We start from the raw sequence: 23,765 nt of genomic DNA, 5'->3' as shown, positions 1-23,765 counted from the left end.
ATGGATTACAGCCAGACTGACCTACTGTACAGCCCTGTGGCTGTTCAGCCAGCCATGCACCAGACAGTCAGTCAAAGGCACAGACTGACGTCATGTACAGGGATTTTAAAAGGAAACACACACCAAACAAACAGAATATATATTACAAAAAAAAAAACAAAAAAAAGCCCATCAGGAAACATTGGTCTTCTTCACTAGATTGCTGGTTTCCAGTAATGTGCCATAAAATGCTAAGTGTGCATGTTTGGTTTGCAAATAGCAAAAACCAGCTGATTTTACTGATGAACCTCTCCTCAGTGCAAGAGTGTTGATCAATTCCATTGTGTTCTGTAGTCTTTGGTTGCAATTTAACCTGCAGGTTTGAAGGTGACAATGAGCAAGAACTGCATTTCAGAAAGCTGGAACTTGAATGATATATACACGATATGTGCCTCTCGCATCATTCAGAAAAACAAAAAGATTCTTATAAAAAGAAATGGGCAAACACAAGTCTGAACGCCTCTCTTTCTGTTTCTTAACAATCACAGTGTTGAGGTGACCTAAAATGTGGACGTCCAAGAAATAGAATAGACTGCCATCTATTGGTTAAGCAGTAAGAGTAATGAGACACTGTACATGTCACTCTGCACTGGATCCTTTTCATAAACCCCAATTTTATACCAAGCAATAAATATATAATCACACTGCAATTAATTATATGTCTAGTTAATTTTATCTAGATAGTCCAATATCACAAATCACAAATTTGCCTTGAAGGGTTTCACAATCCGGACGGGAAACAACGCCCTCTATCCTCGCACCATCGGTTCAGAAGGAAAAACTCCCCAGAAGAACCCTTCAACAGGGAAAAAATACGTAACTGTATATTTAAACCATGGTCAAGCAACTGTCAACATTACAAATATGGACAGGAGTTCACATAAGCTAAACAAAGCAAAGTTTCTGTCATGCAATGAAGAGAACACATAGTTTAACACATCATGCCCCTTTTAAATACAATGTTTTCTATATTTTGCTATCTATCTGTCTTTTACAGCTTAAACTCAACATACATTAATTACCAAGGCACCATGGTTTAACTGGTTATTGCTCCCTGACTGAGAATGGTCAGTGCCTTGGAGCCTTGCATGTGGTCAATATGACGTAAAACTAAAGTACTCATTTTCTGGGGCACCCCAGTAGCCTAATGGTAAGGGCGAATACCGCAACATCCATGGTTTGATTCCTGGCCGAGGAATCAGTTCATTTCCTTTCACTCACTCACTCTCTCTACATTTTAACTGTTAGATAAAGGCAAAATGCCAAAAAATTAACCTAAAAAAAAAAGAAAAAAAGACTAAACTACATTTGTGAAACCAGTCTGGTATTCTATTCTGCGAGCCTCGGGCAGCAGAATCTGCTGAAAAGATCTTTATTGCTGGAACTTTAGCCTTCTAAATAAATACCTCTTGGGTTTTGATTATACTAAAATCTAGAAGGAAATGTATTGGACAGTTGGGCTGCGTTCTCTCTGGAAAGGTATTTAACCTTTACTTAACCAGGTAATCTCACTGAGATTAAGATCTCAAGATTTTGCAAGAGAGACGTGATTACAGAGCCACCTCAGAGAAAAACAAACAGCTTCTCTTTCTGCCTACCTAAAGTGGGGCCTTCACGAATCAGCAAATCATTATGGTTCAATGAATACGACATGCAGAAACAAAAAACTAAAAATCTATTCAGAACACAAACTTGCACAAGCACTTGTCGAGAATATTAAGAAACTTTTTGTGCTGTTTTCACTCAGTGATTCCTAATTTACTTAATTCTCTTTCAGATCTTGTTCTCCATAATGAAAGCCAACTTGAAAATTATATTTTTAATTCAATACATTTAGCTAAAATTATTTATTTATTGGTTGTACAAAACATTTTTGAATTTTCTGCTGTAGCCAAACATGCTATCAGCCTGAACTGTGGGCTCCTTGAGCCTCTTGGTCTGGATGTCATACCTCTGCCCCCCCGACCTGCCAATGTCTGTACAACCTCACCCCCATTGCATGTCAGGAGAAAGGATTGGGCCTTATCCATGAGCTGCCAAAGGTCACAGAGGAGCTGTACATCTCACACAAAGAGATGCAGGAAAGACCCAGGCGTGGGCTGGAGAAGCTGCAGTCTATGAAACATACAGCCGCCTGAAAATGCTACTTTGTGTGTGATAGTGTGATTTACTGTCCAGACTCAATGAGCTACAGCTGTAGTACAACCGCATCCTGGAGCTCCATCCTGCTCTGCTCACTAAACTCAAGTCACTAAAGAACTTGCACTTGGAGCACAGCGCTCTGAGGTTCCTTCCCACAGGACTTTTCCACAGGATGAGTGACCTCAGTGACAACCACATCAGCCCTCTGCGTCACTCAATCTTCCATGGTTCGGTGACAGTATATTCGCTGACGCTCTCTCATAACCATCTCTCCCGTTTACACTCAGACCAGTTTAGAGAGCTTATCGGTTTAAAAGATTTAAAACTAGACGGAAACCGTACGGGTAAACTTCCTACAAGCCTGTTCATGAATCTAGCAAATCTTTCAACACTGGATCTGGTCAACAATCACCTCTCAGGGCTGTCTTCTGATGACTTTGTAGGGTTAACCCACTTTAAAGAGCTCAGTTGGAACTTTATCAGCTCCATGACATCCCTTTCAACGCCTTCCATCTCTTCCACAACCTCCGCAGGCTTTTGCTAAGGAACAAATGACTGGATAGTTTACACCCTCACTTCTTTGCCCGGCTTTCGAAAACTAGCAGAACTAGACCTGGATGGAAACAAGCTGGATGACTGGCAGCCTAATGGCTTTCAAGGACTTACAAACCTCGAGAAATTGAGTTTGAAGTCCAACCAGATCAGAACAGTGGAGAGTGGGGCTTTGTAGCCTTTGAGAAAGCGTAATGCTGTCCGTCTGTCAGGTAATTTGTGGGACCGTACCTGTGCAAGTGTTGTCTACAAGACAAGCTAGGAGATCTGCTTCTTCTGCTCTTCTCGGGACGGTTTCTCCAAATGTTTCATCACCCCTTACTGAGGATACAGCCCTCTCACACCCAGCAATGCCTCCCTTGTCACAAGATTACTGCACTGCAAATGCTGCAAGCGGCTAATCACCTTCATTTCCTCTAGAAATGCCAATCTGCTCACAATGTTTCTCATAGCTGTCAGCTCATCGTGACATCTTTCGTAGTGGTTTTATCCTCTGTAACCTTTTTTTCCTTTCTGTGCTTTTCATGTCTGCCCTTGGTTTTAAAGTATTTGCTCTCTAATCTCAGTATACTGTAATTTTGAATATCAATAGATGCATTGTGTTTATCGGATTAATTCAAGGAACATTTATACAAATCAGCTGACAGGGGATTTGTTTGTGAAGGATGTGCATGTGTTCGTGAATGCTGTCAGAACTGGCTTGACAACCGGGGGGAAGTCTTGAATTGTTGAGTGCGCTTGTGTGTGCATTCGATTTTGACAATATACCAGTCAAAAGGAGAGAGATTTTTAGCTCTTTATGTTTCTTAAAATGAATTATGAAAGTCATTAAAAGAAAAAGACCCACAAGATTTAGTGTTTATCCATTTGACTAACAGTCAAAAAGCTGAGAAATAACAAATACTCACTCTACAGGAAAGGTTGCAGATGAAACATTCTTAAAAAATAACTCTGTCAGCATCGGTTTTTGTATTTTCTCAGTCAGCATATCAGTTCTTCTAATGCACACAAGGCAACTTTGTTTCCAAAAACTCACAGTTGTATTATGTATTTTAGTTATTATCTGAAACAGTGTTTGGAGAAAAGACAAGAAAGCACTCTTCAAGTTGGTTAAACCATTATCAGCCATACACTTAAATAATGTTTAAAATCCTGAAAAAACCTAAATGCAATAAAATCAGTCAGTCACAATTCCATAGTTTTTTATGGATCAGGGTTAGAGTTCGACAGCTGCCAGCAAAGTACTGCTAAATTTTAACCGTGGCTGGTAAGATTGTTCATGCTACCTCTAGTAAAACTACGTCTCTGAAAGTAATGAAAATGTCTTTTAAACTTTTAAATCAATTTGCCACATTGGTCACTGGGCCAAAAGTTTTGGATCATATGCACTATTAACCCATTTTTCAAAAAGAGCCTATTCATTTGCTCTGCCACTGGTCCAAAAGTAGAAGAATGACATCGACTCTTCTACTCTTGACAAAAATGAGTGATTAGTCAGTCCATTTAATTTAAAGGGACATTTAAGTTTTTTAGAAGCCTACAGAGCCAATCTTTAATGAGGATCGTTTTCATTCAATTGTGGTATGAACAAGTCTCACTCTATTGGCTTTTCTTTGTACCCAGGCGCAAATCATATGGGCTGATTTTATTTCAATCCTTCTTGATAACAAATTGAAACTTTGACTACACTTTTCCGGTAACTACCAGCACAGTGTTCAGATAAAGGCCTAAAAGGCCCTCGATACATGCAGGTTGCTCCAGTGATACCATTATATTTTGTGATCCTTCAAAACACATCATATACTTTTGATTGCTCTCCTTAGTTCTGACTATTTTCTTTCATTTACCAGCAGTGTTTTCTTACATGATTTTAGGATTAGTATGTGTAATCCTTATAGTTGGTTGCTATACAGTTGGTAGTAGGAACCTTACGCCATCTGCTCTGCCACCAGGGCAGACGTCTCATTGTCAGTTGCCGTTCTGCATCAGACGTAGAAACACTTGTGGTCTTTCAGGTTCCTCAGGTAGGAGAAACTCTTGCCACACTTGTCGCACATGAACTGTTTCTCCCCGGTGTGTATTTGCTGGTGGGCCTTCAGGCTGTTGCCCTGGTTGAAGCTGCGTCCACACGTGTCGCAGCTGAACGGCTTCTCCCCAGTGTGGATACGCTGATGTCTGTTCAGGTTGCCCGTGTTGCTGAAACATTTCCCGCATGTGTCGCAGCTGAACGGTTTCTCTCCTGTGTGGACCACCTTCGGAGGAGAAGGTTTAAAGAGAAACATAAGGATTACACCCCATCTTTCCAAACCATCTGTGGTGTGGCTATTTAGAAAATTAACTCAGCTTGTGTTGACATAAAACTGGGTTTACAAAACGGGTCAATACTAGAGTGTGTTTTGTGTCTAATTTACACAACCAGTATCACATCCACCGGAGGTGTGTTTTCTTGCATCTGTAACCACACACAACACCAATGCCAGGGTGTACTGAAGATAACCCGAGTACTCCTTTACATCCTTGCAGCAGGGTGAAAACATTATCCACTGTAAGTGGCCCAAAAAACGTGTTACAGTTTTCTTACAAGTGCCTGAATCAAACTAATTATATTCCTCTTTGACCGCCTAATGCTTTTTTTGGCAATGGAGTCCCACTTTGAACTTTTGAGCTGGTAAATCATGGATGTTGTTACAAACAAGCAACATATTTTTGTTCTCATGCCAACAGCAAAGACACAAGACACTTTTGTTGAACCCGTCCATTATGAAAACAACAGTCAATGTAAACCTACCTGATGTGATTTTAGGCTGCTGTGTTGTGTAAACATGCGACCACAGATGTCACAGGAGAAGGGCCTCTCCCCGCTGTGTGTCTTCAGGTGAATCTTCAGGTAGCTGGAAGACTTGAAACTCTTCCCGCAGAGCCCGCAGCTGTGAGGCCTGTCTACTGTGTGGTGCTGCTGGTGCGAGCGCAGGTCAGTGATAGAGCTGAGACGCCGGCCGCAGAGCACGCACGTGCACGGAATAGTTACTGCATGCGTCTGGAGGTGTTTGCGTAGCGAGTCGACGCAGGCCACAGTAGTGCCGCAAGCCACGCAGGCCAGTGAGTTCTCGCCTGAGTGAGAGGTCTTCTGGTGCATCTTCAAGGCACTCTTCTGGATGAAACACTTGCCGCAGGTCTCGCAGCTAAAGGGACGCTCACCGGTGTGTATCCGCTGATGGCCTTTCAGAGTGTCGGCCTGGTTGAAACTCTTGCCACAAGTCTCGCACCTGAATGGCTTTTCCCCTGTGTGTATGCGCAGGTGGCGCTGCAGGTTACCTTGTATTGTGAAGCTTTTGTTGCAGTACTGGCAGTTATAGGCCCGCTCGCCCGTGTGGACCATCTGGTGCATTTTTAGGCCGTGGGCTCGGTAGAAGCTCTTCCCGCACTGTTCACAGCAAAATGGCCGGACCTCAGCGTGGAGGCGCTGGTGGTTCCTCAGGAGCTGCTTCAGGGTGAACCCCTTCCCACAAACATCACAGGTGTGTGGTCTCTCGCCTGCATATGGGAATAATTCATACTCTTAACATTTGTAATGAGCACAAATCACGTGACCAGAAGTAATGTGAACGTGTTCACTCGCGATGAACAAACACAAAGAATTATCGCCCTGTTTTGCAGGTCTAGTGACCTTTTAGCTCTTTCTTTGTCTCAATCCAATTTTGCTGTATGATTGAGTCTCATTGTTCTCATTAACCCCATTTCCAGCAGCAACAGGTGGCAGGTATTTTTAGCCAACAAGTCTAGGGCCCACTGTGCACTACCTGCCCAGGCCATACAGGAGGCAGACAAAGTTAGAAATTAGCTGGTGAAGAAAGTGGAAGATCTAGCAGCTAAAGAACCAGAACAAAAAAGAGAGTGAATATTTGATTTACACTCACTAATAGGCCAGAAACACATCTCCAAATCAATGTGTAAATATATTTCCTATGTATGTTTATATGGATGTTTCTTAACATGATCACCGTGACAACTTTATAAGGTGATAAGATGTCAGGTCTGCTGGTTTATGTCACATAAAGCTGTACGCTCACCCGTATGAAGTAGCATGTGTGCGTTGAGGCTGCGCTGGAATGAAAAACCTCTGCCACACTGAGAGCAGTGGAAGGGCTTCTCGGCATTCGCCCCGTGGACGGCCTGGTGGGCTTTGAGCTGCAGCAGTTTGGTAAAGGTTTTCCTGCAGTGTTTGCAGCTCAGAGACTGCTGGTTCTGACTCTGACTCTCCTTCTTTGCTCGACCTCGGTGAGACTTGGGCTTTACAACACGTTTAGTTCTGGTGGTATATCCTGGGTCACCATCATCTGGATCTTCTGGCTCCAACTAGAAGAACAAAATGACAATTTGTCCATTCATTTCTTTTAACCCACTGTTTCTTTTCTTGATTTTGGCAGTGGTGGGCTGATGCTTATCCTATAATACACTGGCTAGAAGGCAGTTAATCACATGCTTACCGCAGACTGGCCTTTACCCTCACATTAACACATTTGGGCCATTGAAGAAATCATTCTTAATAATGAAAAGACAGACTATATATGTATGTTAAATTCTTTACATAATAAAGAGAGACAAACAGGCAAAAAAGATCAGTAAAAATTATTTAAACTTTTTAAATTACAAAAATATATTGAGGTATTCACAAGGTCGACCTGGTAGTCTGGGTCGTCGTCATCGTCCTGACCCGCTTCGTCTCTGCACTGACCAGAATCAGAAGATGCCTGGTCAGCGAACGCTTCCAATCCTTCCTCCTTTATTACTACTGGTTGGACACTGTCCTGAGAGAAAGACAGAATAAGGACATATGGACAGATTTAAGAATTTAAATGCATACAAACAGGACTAAAAATAAAAAGAAATGGGAACCCCTCTTGACCTACAGTTGTTTTTTCATGGTTCGGTCCAGAACCCATAAGTCCAGTACAATGGTATTTTAAATGATACTCTGCTCCTAACTTTGTGGCAACAGATGGGGGAGGACCCTTTCCTGTTTCAACATGACAATGCCCCCGTACACAAAGCCGGGTCCATAAAGAAATGGTTTTTCCATTTTGGCTGACTGTGGGCCAGCCCCCTATCAGTGCTGGACCTCACTTATGCTCTTTTGGGGCCTGAATGGGAGCAAATCTCTCCAGCCATGTTCTGAATGATTGTGGAAGGCCTTCACAGATGAATGAGGCTGTTTGTGCAACATATTTATGCCCATGTTCACTAGTCACATATGGGTGAAATGTTTTAGTGCCAACATACTTTTGGCTATATGGCTTACCAATAAAACAAACAAACAGCTTAAATATCATTCATTGACATTTGGCATTTTAATTGCCCATGTTTCTTTAAAAATCCTATTTAATTCGTCCTATCTGATTCATCAGCTGTAATTAATAAGTGTTAATGGAGTGTGAGGGAAAGAACAGGAAGTTGGAAAAAGAGACTGATGCATGAACATCTGTGTGAGACAAGACGGGAATTTACCTCATAAGTTCTGCCTTTCCACAGGTGAATTATAGGTGACCTTTTCACTGCAGTATCACCAGTAGCCACAACTGTAAAAATTCCAGAAGTTATTTATTAGCACTTTTGTAGCAACTTCTGCTTAATTAAACCAAGTACAACGGAGACAGTCAATCTGTCACTGCAGACTATGTCAACTTCTTTTTGGTAGTAAAGTGCTCTAACATCAGTGTAGCTCTTTTACACAGTATTGAAAGGAGGAAAAATGGTTGTCCTAACACACACAGTCATTCCAGATTTATAGCCTGCTTTTTAACCCAGTTCTGCCAATCACCAAAGTCAATGGGAAGAATTAGACTTTAAAGACTCAGACTTCGAAAAACGTGGGAATTAAAAAAAATCTCTGTCAAAGACTGACTGCTGTCGATGTCAGATGAGCTAGTGGTCAAAGAGGAAAGTTGTCCGGATTAGTTGCTGTCTATCCTCGTTTAGTGTTGTGTTAATTATTTAATTCCTATCCTTCCCTACAAAGTTAAATAAAAGCATAAGATAATGACAAAAAGAAACTGAGGAAACATGCATTATTATCTTTAGTGTATCCTGATGTAGAGGTGGATGATATAGATTGATTAGTAGTGAAACAAAGGGCTTGTTCACTCAATTTAAAGGAATAGTTCCATATTTTGGGAAAATTAAAAAAAAAAAAAAAAAGAATGTAAAAAAGGCAATTTGCCCTTTTACATGGCCAAGACCAGTTACTTTCTGGAGTCTCTGGTGGTTGGCTGGTAACTGCTCAAAACCATGAAATAGTCTGGCACATAAACCCGTGTAAAACAGCTAACTGTCGTTTTAACATTTTAATCTCCCCTCCACATCTCTGTGCTGATTAACCAATATATACAGATACACCATTTTAATTAGTGAGCATTAGAGGTGTTGGTAGGTGGATTTTGTTACCTTTGGACGGAGCCAGGCTAGCTGTTCCCCCCTGTTCCCAGTCTTTGTGCTAAGCTAAGCTAATCAACTGCTTGCTTTAGTTTTTTATTAAACGGGTAGATATGAAAATGTCGAACTTTTGTTTTAACCTTATGTCGTGGAGTTCGAGTTTTGATAAACACAAAATATAGTTCCTATTCTTTACTGGGCACTACAATTCCTTTTTTCAACGAAAATTATGAAAATACAAAGGTTACTTGCAATTTTTGTCATTAAAGATGATGTGTTAAATTTCAAAATCGGTCGTAATGCATTATAGGCAACACACCTGATTTTCCACTCAGTGTTTAGTTCAGACAAACAACAGAGTGAAAGGACAAAGTCATCACCTCTGCGTCTCTTCCTCCCTGTGTGGTGGCTGATCTGGACAGTCTCTCCTTCTGCTCCGTTGGCTGGAGCACTCCTGCCCTCCCTCTGTCCGCTGCCTCCCTCCGTCAGCTCCTCTGCTTCCTTCTGGCCTCTGCTACCCTCCAACACAAGCTTCAGCTCTGTCTCTGCCACCTCCAGCCTCCTCCTCAGGTCCTCAATCTCTGCCACACCCTGCGACACCTACAAAACAAAAACAAACTGGCTTCTTAAACCGAAATCAAGACAAATTCAGGATTTGATGTGTTTGTATCTACATCTACACTAGGCTTGGGGGATATAACAATATATATAGTGAAATTATATAAATTTGTCAACATTTTAATTTCAAATTTCTCTTCTTACATGTTGAGATTTGGTCAAATTTTTCAGCACTGCAGCATTTATTCTCGATATTGGCCAAATCCAAAATCAGCACTTAAATGGGCACTGGCCAATACTGTGGAACATCTAGAGCTAAAACTATTAGATGATTGAACGACAAAGTGATCAACAGAAGATTAATCAGCAACTATTTTGTTCATTGACAAACCATTTCAGTCATTTTTCAAGCAGATGTTAAAAATTTGCTTTACATTATGGTGATATCTTTGGCTTTTGGACTGTTTGTTTGGAAGAAAACAGCAATTTAAAGGACTTGAGATGGAAATTTACTGATGTTTTATAGCTCAAATGATTAAGCAATTGATTCAGAAAATGATTATGAAAATAATTATTAGTAGCCGCTCTAAAACATCTTTATTAAAAGGTTTCTATAGGAAAGATATACGTTGTGTCAAAGTTGTTGAAATTCCTTCTCCCACAGGTAAATTAATAACCCTTCAGGATATATGGTACCATATCTAGAAAAATGCATGCCAGGTACAGATATCTTTCAAATTTCTCTAAATTTCGGTGTAACAAACATAAATTAGAAACCCACTTCAACATCATTATAACATGCTGTAATAAGGTCAATACGATTTAATGACACCCTTTCCCGACAATAATAGATAAGACCGTAATCTGAAAACAAAAGACATTTATTTTACCAAGGTGCCTGCAACAGGCTTCTGTGGACAAATATATCAAAGCAGTCAAAGTGACGTACTTCTAACTGCAGCAGAGAGGAACATTCATGGAAAAGCTGGCAGATCTTCTCCACAGTTTCTCGAGCCAGAGACGTCATGAAGACATTCAACTGGATCACCTGATGGGAACAATACAGGCCGCTGTTTGAGGCAGTTAAACACTGGGTGATTACGTATCGAGTGTCATAGCAGAATAAAGGGGTGAAAAAATGAACAGACCATTTGACATAATCAGGGAGAGTAATAGGTACAGTCTAGGGATTTGAAATAATTTTCCAACTCAAAATATGATCAACTTATTTCATATCAGTACATTACACTTGTAAAAAGGGCAAGTAAGGATATGGTGCAATAATAAAATATTATGATTATATATGGTTAATTAAAAAAGCAAAAGTATATATGGTGCAAATAAAAATATTATGATTATATGGTTAATGTTTTCTTCCTATTGGACCAATTAGGACTATTATTCTTATTTTATTTATACCTTATTATACTGTATGTCATAGATAGATTAATACTGAGTCATCAATGTGTGTTTTACTGCTGTATTGGATGGAGATGGAGTTAGTTTTAATTGTATTGTTTTTAGTTAGTCTTAATCAAGTAAATTACAAGTACCTAAAAACTGTATTTATGTACAGTACTTGAGTACATGTACTTAGTTACTTTCCATCACTATGTAGAAGTACAATGTACTTTAAAACACTATGAAATACAAGTAGGCCTAGCTTAAAATTGTACTTATGTACAGTATATGAGTAAATGTACTTGGTTACTTCCCACCATTGAACGTACTGTATATCATTATAAATATAAAATATTAACGGATAAATCGATCATGGTCATGGCACATAAGGGCGAGTGAAACCTGTAGCTGAAAGATTTGTAGACATACAGCAGATAGATAGGCCCGGGCCTTCTGTCCAACTCAAAATGGCGTCCATAGATGGACTCCTCTCGGTCGATGTGGTACCTTGATCAACCAGACTTACGTGTTTAAGTTGAACCTAGCCTGAATATACGCTCCACGCTGAATAACGGCGCTGCGGTCAGCAGTAGTTAGAGTTTAGTCGTTGAAAGCTGACTAAAGCAGCTAGCTAGCTCTTCTATTTCTATGATCAGCTGGTTGTCTGGGAGGGAGCGTCAACACAGAGAGGATTACACAAAAACAACAACAACAACAACAACAGCAACAGCAACAGCAGCAACACAGCTCAGACTGACTGTGACCTCTAACAATTTAACGTACCTTATCATCCGAGCACCCGTGTGTGTTTTCAGCCGTAACTTTGGTCATTTCTGTGACAGTCGCATTGACCATTATCTCCAAAAGGGAGCCTACCTGCGCCTCCAAATCTGACATGCTGGCGAATTAATATGTTGGCTTTAACTGCCGCCGCAGTTCTATAATTTTATAATGAAAACAAATAGCTTGGGGTGCTACAATATTGTGGCTATGGTGAAAAAACACAAAAAACTCGTACCACACACAACACGTATTCCACCTTCTTCTTCCCGGTCGTGTTTTTCAAAATAAAAGCAATCATACTGGGATTACCAGCCGTGCAAATCAGGCACCTGCCCAGAAGCTCCATGTTTACTCCATGTTTACTCCATGTTTACTCCACGTTTACTCCACGTTTACTCCTGTCTACATAATTTGATTGATCACAAATTTGTTATGAAATGGTAAGGGCTACAATATCAACTATGACGGGTCCTCCAGCGTCCATATTTAGCATTAGCATGTAGCATTGTCTTACGTCAAAATGTGGTATTAAGACTTTCACTGTTTTAGTTTGTATTAAACTAATTTTTTGTAAAGTTGTCTTTCATCAAACTGCTTTATTTTTTCCGTGTCAAGTAATTAAAACGTATTTGCATTTTTTTAAAAATGACGATTTATCAATTACAAGTTGCAAAATTGTTGCTTATTAATTTTCTCTCAGTTAGCTAATCGATTAATCAACCAGTCGTGTCAGCTGTAGAGTACTGGTTGGTTTATGGGGAAATAATGGAGCTTTCACGTATAGTTGGGCTAAAACAAGAAGAAACAAATGCAAACACAATGCTGTTGAATTCCCACTTCTTATGGACATGAGTGGCTATGTTTCGATTAAGTTTCGTCTTCTTTAGGTAAATATAATGATGTGATGGTGAGTAAGTAGTCCGGATAAATATTACATCAATACAAGTTTGAAATTGTTTTAATTCTGAAAGTCCTTACCGGAAGCATCACTGTGGCATTCTGTCTCCCTTGACGCGGCTGACGTGAACGTATTTAAAAACGCGAGTGTTTACCGCCCCCCGGAGGCCAAATTAAAGAACTGCAACACTACATGACTTTATGCTTGACATAGTCTTAGTCAGTACAGCAATAATTAAAATCAATACATATATTATTAATAGTGTAATATTAGAAGTAACAACAATAATGGCAGCATTGTTAAAACTCGTATTAGTAAAGAGTTGTTGTTTTCATAACAGTTTACTGTTGACATGTTGTGTTTTACTGCCCCCACTGGTCACAGCAAAGAGAAATAGCAAGGCAGAACGTCAAGTCAGACAGAGCTACGTTGTAGCACTTCCTGTCGCCGTTTTCAAAATAAATTGAATGGCCAACTCGAAGGAATTAAGAAATGAATTAGCAGAAATGATCATGAAACCTTTCTGCTATTGAGAAGTTAATTCTCATTATTCTATCTTAGTCGTTTGTAGTAACCTCAGTAGCGTGCGCTGTAATAACGCACACCTTGTTATTAAACAGTATGAAGCCCTGCAAGATGTGTTCAAATAAACAGCCTTGCACAAGGGGACATTTTTTAATGTTTTGTCTAAAAAACAAAACAAAACAAACAAAACCAAAAAAAGTGAAAGTTTATTGCTGACACCAGAGCAACTGACGATTGACACTTTATTAATTTATGGCTAATCAGAGATATTCTTACTACTATGAATATATACATATCATTATTAGTGTGATTATTAAAAATGTCAACAGTAACCGGTATTATTAAAACTGTATGGATAATTAATTCCACATTATTCGGGTGAATAACAGATATTTATACACATTATTATTACTATTATCCTTTGGTTGTGTCAGTCAGATTATTCATAGCCTTATTATTATTCGTGTGAATAGTTAATGTTTTAATAAAATACATGTTATCAAAGAATATGAAATGGACCAATGCTTCCCATTAAACAAAATAAACTGATAAATAAAGTGATGTGCACTGTAAAGGGATGGTGGGTGTCCTTGGCTTTGAACGGACTTCTTTAAACTTTCAAATTAAAGGGCTATCATGTCATCACCTGGAAGGCTTTTCAAAACAATGACATATCAATTCAGAGAATTTAGTCTCGTTTACACAATATTTATTCTATGCACTTCGCCGTTTTGAATTTATCACAATCCAACATTGAGGGGAAAACTGAAAATATGAAAATGAAGGGTCATATAATTTAAAGCAACCTTTATTTAAATGCAGAATATTTGGGTTTATATTGGCTGTATCTTCAGTTGAGGACACTTGAAAGTTCACAATTACGCATTTGATGGTTTCATAAAGTTGAGAAAAATAGAAACAATTTATTAATGAGAAGACGCATGGAACATGTAAATTATCATGTAGTTTTAATGGCCAGAGTTGAGTTAAAACTGTCATAATGTCCAAGGTAACATTTTCTTCAGGAAACGTTTATCAGAAAATCCCATCCGATGGAATTGGTCCGGCTAACACACCAGGTTTCTTCTGGTATCGGATATATGGTACTAGTGGTATTTTTTGGTTTAGTTTTAGTTCTACAACTGGTCCTGTTTTGGTTCTGGATTTCTTTAGACATCCCATTCATTTCAGGACTGGGTGTTTTGTCCTGACAGAAAATAACAACTGAAGATCAACAAGTGAGTCTCTTGCTGCACTGCAGCACCGTGGAATCAGTGCTTTAGTTTCAGGCCGTTGTGAGCGTGTTCCCAAGCATTTTCTGACATTTCTCACTACAGTTATGTCTCTTGAGCAGCCTTGATTCTGAAAACCCGAGTCCACAGCTGCTGCAAGAATACGGTCTCTCTCCTGTGTGCACCTGCATGTGAAACTTGACGTGTCCGAGCTGCCTGAACCTCACTCCGCAAACTTCACACTCGTACGGCTTCTCCCCCGTGTGGATCCGGAAGTGTCTGAGGTAGTTTGTGTAGATCCTGAAGGCCTTGTCGCACCGCTCGCATTTATGTGGTTTCTCTCCCGAGTGCTGCAGTTTGTGGGACTTGAGAGCCTGACGGATGATGAACCTCTTCCCACATGTGTCACAACCGAACGGCCGCTCTCCCGAGTGGATCCGCTGATGGTAGTCGTACGTGGCTTTGTAGAAAAAAGACTTCCCACATGTGTGGCAGTTGTACTGTGTCTGACGTGTGTGGATCAGCTCATGTCTTTTCAGTGAACCCGCAGTGTCGAAGCCCTTGCGGCAGGTCTTGCAGCTGAACGGCGTCACATCTACTGTCGTTCTGTCCCGTCGGTAGATAACTCTGCGGTTACCTCGCTCCCGGGTGCGTCTTCTGATGACCTGACCCTGTCTTTCGTCGTGAGACACTTTCTGGTGTTTCAGCAGCTGGCAGTTGTACAGGAAAGTCTTTCCACACAGGTCGCACATGAACGACTTTGAAGCACCGTGAAGAAGCATGTGTGCTTTCAGCTTGTTGTCCTGAATGAAACGCTTCCCGCAGACTTTACATTTGAACGGTTTTTCACCAGTGTGAATACGGATGTGTCTCTTCAGGTTGTGCTGAAGGGTGAAGCCCGCCCCGCAGGTCTCACAGGTGAAGGTTTTCCCTCTGTGGACCGACTGGTGCGTCCTCAGCGATCTCCTCTTTATAAAAGCCTTGCCACACTCCGTGCATTTGTAAGGGTGGTCTCCAGTATGAGTGCTTTTATGGCACTGCAGGGTGAAGGCGTACCTGAAGCTCTCCCCGCACTCTGAGCATTTGTGTGGCTTTTCGGTGGTGTGGACGACCTGATGAGCCTGCAGGTTGTGTTTCGTTTTGAAGCCCTTCCCACACGTGGAGCAGATGAACGGCCTCGTGTCCGTGTGTACGAGCTGATGAGTCTTCAGGTGCATTTTTGTTTTGAACTTCTTCTCACAGAGCTGGCACTTGAAGGTAGCGTACTTCTTCTCTTCGTGGCGCAGCAGGTGGTACTCAAAGGTTTCTGTATTCCTGAATTTTCTAGGACACTGGTTGCAGGCGAAGGGCCGCTGTTCTCTGTGAGTGTTCATGTGCTTCATCAGATGAAACTGCCGGTTGAAGCTCTTGTTACAGACGTCACATACAAACATCCTCCCTCTCTTCTTGACCTGTGCTTCCTGTGCGTCTTGGCTGTCGGTGTTTTTGGATTCTGCCATGTTCGTTGCGGAACAATCCTCTGCAGTGTCTGGACAGGAGGGGAAAAGATCAAAGTTACCACACGTGTCCAGAGTGACGGCACTACAGAGGCAAAACCAGGAAGTTTTGTGGTAGAAGGAAAAGTTTTGACACATAAAATCATTACCTTAACAAACTGAAAGTGTTGAGTTACAGAAGCCATTCTTATCTGCTAACAGTCACTGACCAGTTGTAGAACAACGAACTTCTCATCAATTACATATTAAAACTTACATAAGAAATCAAGGTTATATTCTGATTTGAAATGTCAGACCCGAGTCAAAAGTCCCAGACATCACTGCATTCACACTTTATTCAATTATGTTTAGTAGAGTCCTCTTTCCTTTGGATTAATGCGGTTTACTTTCACATTTACTATTTTAAATCTCACCTTGTCTAGTTGCTGGTGAGGACTCAGCTTCAGAATTCACCTCCTTCGTCGACTCTCCACCGTCTGAGCAAGACGTTAGTAGTAAAGATTACAAATGAAAACGCATTAGTCGTTGCTGAAGTCAACCGAAAATGTTGAAAATGTAAATGTTCTGTTCCCTAGTATTAATAAAATATCCGCTGTCGGGTCAAAGTTTCCTCCAAAACCAGAGGGGGAGAATGTTTTCTAGAGCTGTGAAATCCCAACTCTCAATCACTGCTGCGCAGAGTAATATACAGCCTGTGATGTGCAGTTCCTCTCTGTATTTGCGAGGGGAGTTTTGCTGTATTGCAATGATAACACTTTGAAGCTAATCCTGAGAATGCCTGCCTGCTTTATTGCTTTGGATGTCACGTTAATTCCCATTTTTTGCAATTATAGATCATATATTGTTATTTCTTTTTGTAGACCGCAAACATACCCAGCCTTAGTCATCCTGCATTCCCCACTTGCAATAAACTTTGAATAGGTTTAATATTTTTGTCTGGTTTTCTCCATTAATGGAAACTTACCAGCATCTTGTCCACTCTGCGTCCCAGCAGCAGGCGACGAATCTGTGGCTCCCTCTGTCACTTTATCTGTTTTTCTTTTTAACCTCCCGAATGGCTTCAACGTGAAAATCAGCCCACTCTGCTCGAACAGGACCGGGCAGCCGTTCAGGACATTTTCTCTCCACATTCTGGCATTTTCAAAGTTTTCCGTCACGGTCTTCAGCTCGCTCTCCAGCTGTGCCACTGTGGCCTTCAGGGTCTTGTTTTCGTTGTGCAGCAGTGAGGACAGTTGGGAGAAAATGGCGTTGATCTTTCTCGTCGCCTCCCGTGCCAACATTTCCACGACACTGTCGAAGTCTGGCTGTGAGGATTAAAAGAAGGCCATCGCCATCGTTTATTAGAAAAGATCTATTACATAAAAAGTATCTGATCTTGATATAAAGATGTATTTAAAGTGGACACAAGAATCTGATGTTGGTCATGCAAAAGCTGTCACATTGATTAAAAAGTCACAAATGGATAAAAATTTAATATAAACTGGTGGTATGACTGCTGGATAATAATTTAAAAAACCCCCAATCATACTATACAGTGATTATTGCCTTATAAGCAGTTAAACCGATGATCAAATATAGTTCATCAATAATACAGTAACTTTAGCATAATAATTAATCAGATCACAACTAATCTTTACAGGTAGACAGTAGTCAGTGGTGTTGACGTCAGCAAAGAAAGTGATTCATAAGCCATAATTATAATTTAAATTAAATAATTTATGAATCCAGGACTGAATTTATTTTACCACCAGTCCACCCTTCTTATCACTGGACGGTGGTAACCCACCCTGTTGTTTATCAGTCGTCTTTAACACAAAACAAACAAAGTTATTTAAAAACCTGTAATAAGAGCCTGCTACTATATATATATATATATATATATATATATGCGAGTAAGTAGCTTATTAGGTACCCAGACCTTCATTTTTCCCTTCATAACTTTATCTTATAAATAAAGGACTAGCAAGGAAAGTTTCTGTGTGTGAAATGTGTCCGGGGGTTGGCAGGGATAATTGAAAATGAACGTACTTATTATCACAACCGATACAGAGTTAAAAAAAGAAAAAAGAAAAAATGAAGATATTTAGAGACACTTTGGTGGTATTCATTTGCTTGTGTTTTCTTAAATCGCATTGCATCGAGCTCTCTCGGCCACCGTACTAGCTAGCTGTGGCGCATATCGCAACCCATTTCAGAAAAACACCACCAAATCCAATTAACCACAATGTGAATAAGGGTTCTTTGTTGTTAAATAATAAAGTAGGTCCACTTTTAATACAAAATATCGGGTTTCGTATGGCTTTATACATACAAATGGAGCCGTATACTTGCTACGCGACAGTTGAAAAATTCGCGAGAATATTTTCCAATACACATATAATGAAGTATTTTTTAATATAAAACGGCCCCGGTACCGCGCCGGCATTCCGGCACAGTTCCGCAGAACTTTAAGCAATGCGTAAATGTTAGCTTGCGGCTATATAGACTGACATTCCGCCATCTTTGCTGGGATGTCGCGCTGCTTGATTTTACTCTGCCGGTCCAATCTCCCCCGACCACAACATCTCTGACCCGCTTGATCAACATCGACGTCTTATTGAACGGTTGCGTCAACAACAGAAGCCGCTCGCTCACCTTACGTCTCGTATTTGCCTCCGTTTTGGAATTTTCTTCTCTTGGTTTCCCGATAACATCGGCAGCCGTCTTTATGACAGTCTCCATGATGGTATTTGTTTCCAAGTAAAACACTGAGGTTTCTGACATTTTGCCTTCAAAGTTCACAGCCGACTCTTTCATCGGTGGAAACAAGAGTCGGCGCCATTGGCTCCGGAAATGGAAGTAGCTCAAACGCCAAACACCCTATTTCAAAATAAAACTCCCAAGTTGCTTCGATTGCAAATTTTCTTTAATTGCAGTGACGAACGAAAAATAGTTTACTCGCCGCCGGATTGTGTAGACCTGTACAAGTTACAAGTTAGATTTTTACTTTGAAAATAATTACATCTTGGTGGCATTCTGTTTGATTATTGTGAACTCAAAACATAAATTAGTACAAATATAACAAAAAATTACCTTGATCTTCACTTCAATATCAACTCAACTTGTAATAGAGAAAAAGGTTCGGTTCCTAACTCTTCCTAAAACAGAAAGTTGGCATTCTAGTGGCATTTATCACCTTCACAATATCTGCAGAGGCGTCTTACCTCTATTACCTCAATAGCTCCATTTCACACATGTGACTTTGAGATTTTTTTTAAACGGCCACCATGTCCTATAAAAGGTAAACGGCCCCATCTGTTTTTCATGAATTCAACAGCTGAGGTTACTGAAGCAAAAAAGAAAAAGAAAAGAAAAAAACGAGCTATAAATGCCACGAACAATGCTGCTCACCTCTACTGTAAGTACTCTGGATGAGAGCAGAGCTGCCACTACTCACACAATCAAAATCTTTATTAAATGCTTTTGTTTAATCCCTTAAATCTAATAGATCAAGAGTAATGGCAAGTGCGAGTTAGCAGAGCCCTGAAGTGTTAAACTACTACGAGGACAAACAAGCACCCCTTTGCCACTGTGAAGCTATCACAAGCAAACGTTTTGTATTTTCACTTAACTGCGACAACTGAACATATTTTCAAAACTAGAACAGATCAATTGCTTTTAAATAGAGTGAACTACACCAGCTCTCAACAACAGATTACAAAGATGAGTTATTTTTGTCAGTGTCACGCTCGTTCAGACGAGAAATATTTAGTAATTTTCTAAGTAATTTTCTTTCCCTTAACACAACATATCGCTTCATTTATGACTTTATCAGGTTCGCACAGGTTCTCCCATTCGTCGATCGGCTGAGCGTACTGGTGGCCACATCAACCTATGACCCGTCGCAGCTGTGCTTCTTCAGCTGCCTTGAATCGGAGAAGCCGCGGCCGCACTGCTGGCACGAGTAGAGCTTCTGCCCGGTGTGGACCTGCAGGTGGGACTTGAGCTGATTGGACTGGTGGAACTTCCTGTGACAGTACAAACACTCAAACGGTTTCTCGCCCGTGTGGATCCGCAGGTGCCTGTAGAAGTTCCCGTCCGTTCTGAAGGCCTTGTCGCACTGGTCGCACTTGTACGGTTTTTCGCCGGTGTGAATGCGCTCGTGCTGCTTCAGACTGCCGGCGTGGAAAAATCTCTTCCCGCACACGTCGCAAACAAAGGGCTTCTCCCCCGAGTGGCTTCTCTGATGATAGCCGAAAGAGTATTTGTTATGGAAAGACTTCCCGCATATGCCGCAGTTGTACTCCTTGTGCTCACTGTGGCCTCTTTCGTGAAGTTTGAGGGAACACGCGGCGCTGAAACCTCTCAGACATATTTTGCAACTGAACGGTTTGACCAGAGACTTGTTTCGTCGTCTAGTCTGGAAAAATCGCTGCGTGCCGTCTGCCTCCTCATTCCTGTCGGCATGCACGTACCTCTGATGTATCAGCAGCCTGCAGTTGAAGAGGAAGGTCTTCCCGCACAGATCGCACATGAAAGGCTTTCTGGCACCGTGGATGAGCATGTGGGACTTCAGCTTGTTGTTGTCCGAGAAGCTCTTGCCGCACTCCTGACAGGTGAACGGCTTCTCCCCCGTGTGAATGCGAAGGTGCCTCTTGAGATTGTTGTTCAGGCTGAACCTCGCGCCGCATATGTGACAGGTGAAGGGCTTCTCACCCGTGTGGACCACGCTGTGTCTTTTCAGAGCAGTGCCGGTCCTGTACGACCTGTTGCACACAGTGCACACGAACGGAGTGATGCCTGTGTGTTTCCTCTTATGCACCGTCAGGGAGTGGGCATATTTGAACGTCTCGTCGCACATTGTGCATTTGTATTTTTTGGTGTTGGTGTGAACCATCTGATGGAACCGAAGCGTGTCCTTACTCTTGAACTCCTTCCCACACGTCCCACAGCTGAACGGTCTTTCCTCCGAGTGTACGGCCATGTGACACTTCAGCTGGACAGATGTCTTGCAGGTCTTGTCACAAAGCTGGCACTTCAGCATTTGCTTCCATTTCTCGTGGCGCAAGAGGTGGTTTTCTAGAGACTGCTTGATTCGGAAAGTTTTCCCGCACTGATCGCAGGCAAACGGCTTTGGCGGTTTCATCCGCTGGTGACGCTTGAGGTGATTCTGAAGCGACTGCTCTTTTCTGTACGATCTTTTACACCGAGGGCAGGGGAAGGGCAGGGGGGCTTTGCTCGCCTCATGACGCAAAAGGTGATTCTCCAGAGACTTCTTTTCCAGGAAACTTCTGTCACACTGGTCGCATGGAAACGGCTTCTTGTGGACCTTCATGTGTTTGTTCAGTTCACCTTTCCAATGAAAACCGACGTCACAATGCTCACAGAAAAAACGCTTCACCGTCCGGGACTCTTTCTTTCTAAGCCTTTCACCGGAGTTGATTTTATTCTCTTCAGCGCTGTTGCCAGTGGAAACTGGAAAAGGAGGGAAAGATTTACAAAATTAGTGTAATATTATTCAAAGATTTTAATTCAAGGGGTTTTTTTTGTTGTTGTTTTTTTTTTTTTTTTAAAAGGAGGGATGCATCCTATACCTATTGCAAATCCTTCCCAAACTCAAATGAGATGCGCACATCCATTAAGGAGCCACAGTCATGTAATGTAATGTAAACAAACCTTTTTCAATTTTAAAAGTTGCTCTCCTTGTCCTCCTTGTTCTCCCTGGAAGTGCCTCTTCCACGGCTTTCTGTAATACACAAGGAAATAATTTAAGTTTAAATTAAAAGTTGGTTGTACGCAATGATATGCTATCAAAACCTAAACGGTGACGGCTTCCTCTGCAGCACACTTCGTATTATGACACTGGAAACATTTGAGAATTTCTTTTTGGCTCACTCTGTAGTTTAAAGACAGCGACACTATTCATAGAGCCTTTATTGCCTTGAAGTACACATTGTATCGCACCAGGATGGGAAATAAACACCACTGAGATGGATACAAGTACGCAGACACCCTGTCTGGTCCAAGCTAGTGTCATCTGAAAGACATTTTTTACAAATGAAAACCGACAGCACAGTAACAGTTTGGGTATTAGTCAAACTCCACCCAGTTCAACGCCCGACCTTTTCCTGCGCCGAGTCCAGGCCACCGACGGCGCCGGAGTCTGGACTGGGGGCGTCTTGAGGCGTAGATCCTGGCGAGGCTGCCGGCTTGAGGATGAGCTGCGTGGTTCCCGCCGTTTCGTGGGCGGCCGACGACGGCGTGGGGGGCCGGGTGACGACTTGGCTGGCACCCACCAACAGCACCGTGGGAGCCGGGCTGACTCCGCCAACAAACACCATCGGGGCTACTGCCGGTTTAGGGACAGTCACAGGTTCAGCCGTGGGGCCGGGAATGGCTTCACTTTGAGCTGAAAATGCTGGAGGGTCTGGGGTGGACTCCTTTGCAGCATCCAGAGGGGCCGCAGGTTTTGGGGAAGCTTGACTGGTGCAGACTGACAGCACTGGAGCTCCTGTGTTGTTTCATAGAGAGAGACATAATGTCACACAAGACTCATTTCATTTCTTAATGTGCACTGGCTCGTTAAATGAAGAATTAACACGGTGACTGTTTGGCTTTTTTTTTTCAGTGCGACTAATCGATTATCTCAACGGCCGCTGATTATTTTTCTGTCGATCGACAAACTGATCCATCGACTAATCGTTGCAGCTCTGATTGGAATTAACTGTTGCAGCAGCCTTAATGGCCTTTACTCCTCAGCTGCAAACATAGATTAAATATACTTTAGATGACTTCGTCCCAGCTCCCATGTTTTTGAACTCAGTCTGGCTGTCATACGAGTTTCACGTCTCCACCAATGGAGTGACCGATCGGTTGATTGATGAGTGCCCCTCACCTATCAGTGAGCCGTCCTGCAGCAGGATGTGGGTCGGACCTCCCTGAGTCTTGTTGCTGCTCTCACTGATGCTCTTCAGCTCCTTCTCCAGCTGCTCCATCTCTCTGCCCAGCTGACCCACTCTGGCCTCCAGCTCCTGCTCCAGCTGCCCGGCTTTCCTCTGCAGCACGTCCTCCAGCTGCTCCACTTTGGCCCGCAGAGCCTCGTTCTCCTCAAACAGCTCCGAGGAGAACTCCGTGAACACTTTGTGGATCTGAACCACCAGACTTTTCTCTATCTCCTGGACTTGGCCGAACTTCGCCTCTTCCCACTGCGTGTGGGGCGCCTCTCTCGCCCAGACATCCCTGAACACCGACACCACCGCCTGGACGGCGACTTCCACGATCGACGCTACTTCGCTGCCGAACCTCGCCTCCATTTTTCCCCGGATTAGAAGCTCAGCCCGTGGAGTCCGCAAGCTCGTAACGCATCTTTAATGTTAAACAGTAACTTGGATCAAATTCACTTGGACTTTTAACGCAACAGCCGTATACCTTCCGCGTTCACGTAACAATCGCTGCCCTATATGGCGGCCTGTGCTCCCCTGAAAAGATTCCGTACTGCATATCCGTTTCCGGTGTCACATCTACATTCCACAATAAAAGCTCCAAACACCCTACGAAAATCAGCAGGCGATAATAACTAAGATATTGTATGGGGGGGATAGAGCTTCATAATTACTCTTAAAACAGTGATTTTATAATATATTTTCTAGGGAAGCATATTTGTATAATGACTGTTTTGAAGTGTGCTACTTCATCATCATCATCTTCGTCAACATTAACCACAGTAATTCC

At 41.9% G+C, this 23,765-nt stretch overlaps 4 protein-coding genes across 7 annotated transcripts; 1 reads left to right on the top strand and 3 right to left on the bottom strand.

The window, feature by feature from the left end:
- Positions 1-3,202, top strand: si:dkey-182i3.11 (leucine-rich repeat transmembrane neuronal protein 4). Its single transcript, XM_040131309.1, is given in 6 exon segments — positions 1-66; positions 2,201-2,657; positions 2,660-2,775; positions 2,777-3,042; positions 3,044-3,153; positions 3,156-3,202. Coding segments are annotated over 6 exon segments (1,062 nt in total).
- A 377-nt stretch (positions 3,203-3,579) lies between these two features.
- LOC120791677 (gastrula zinc finger protein XlCGF57.1-like) lies at positions 3,580-12,269 on the bottom strand. 3 transcript variants are annotated; one of them, XM_040130231.1, is made up of 8 exons: positions 12,140-12,269; positions 10,670-10,768; positions 9,543-9,762; positions 8,239-8,309; positions 7,416-7,541; positions 6,804-7,089; positions 5,522-6,267; positions 3,580-4,985 (listed from the first exon to the last, which is right to left on the bottom strand). In XM_040130231.1, exons 1-8 carry the CDS (start codon positions 12,248-12,250, stop codon positions 4,719-4,721), a joined length of 1,926 nt encoding a protein of 641 aa, XP_039986165.1. In that variant the 5' UTR covers positions 12,251-12,269; the 3' UTR covers positions 3,580-4,718. The 3 variants fall into 3 exon arrangements, with proteins under 3 accessions (XP_039986165.1, XP_039986163.1, XP_039986166.1); XM_040130229.1 differs by having other exon boundaries at positions 11,905-12,199; XM_040130232.1 differs by lacking the exon at positions 12,140-12,269 and adding an exon at positions 11,551-11,772.
- Positions 12,270-14,592: 2,323 nt separating this feature from the next.
- On the bottom strand, positions 14,593-18,942 carry LOC120791676 (zinc finger protein 431-like). 2 transcript variants are annotated; one of them, XM_040130227.1, is made up of 4 exons: positions 18,690-18,942; positions 17,020-17,359; positions 16,469-16,531; positions 14,593-16,087 (listed from the first exon to the last, which is right to left on the bottom strand). In XM_040130227.1, exons 1-4 carry the CDS (start codon positions 18,849-18,851, stop codon positions 14,613-14,615), a joined length of 2,040 nt encoding a protein of 679 aa, XP_039986161.1. In that variant the 5' UTR covers positions 18,852-18,942; the 3' UTR covers positions 14,593-14,612. The 2 variants fall into 2 exon arrangements, with proteins under 2 accessions (XP_039986161.1, XP_039986162.1); XM_040130228.1 differs by lacking the exon at positions 18,690-18,942 and adding an exon at positions 18,546-18,677.
- LOC120791675 (oocyte zinc finger protein XlCOF6-like) lies at positions 18,943-23,526 on the bottom strand. Its single transcript, XM_040130226.1, has 4 exons — positions 22,930-23,526; positions 22,157-22,545; positions 21,711-21,780; positions 18,943-21,509 (listed from the first exon to the last, which is right to left on the bottom strand). Exons 1-4 carry the CDS (start codon positions 23,345-23,347, stop codon positions 19,927-19,929), a joined length of 2,460 nt encoding a protein of 819 aa, XP_039986160.1. The 5' UTR covers positions 23,348-23,526; the 3' UTR covers positions 18,943-19,926.
- Between the last annotated feature and the right edge of the window lie 239 nt (positions 23,527-23,765).

This window comes from Xiphias gladius, chromosome 7 (genome assembly GCF_016859285.1).
Source record: "Xiphias gladius isolate SHS-SW01 ecotype Sanya breed wild chromosome 7, ASM1685928v1, whole genome shotgun sequence".
Classification (NCBI taxonomy): Eukaryota; Metazoa; Chordata; class Actinopteri; order Istiophoriformes; family Xiphiidae; genus Xiphias; species Xiphias gladius.
Note: the sequence above shows the minus strand (reverse complement) of the source record. Positions and strands in the feature narration are given on the sequence as shown.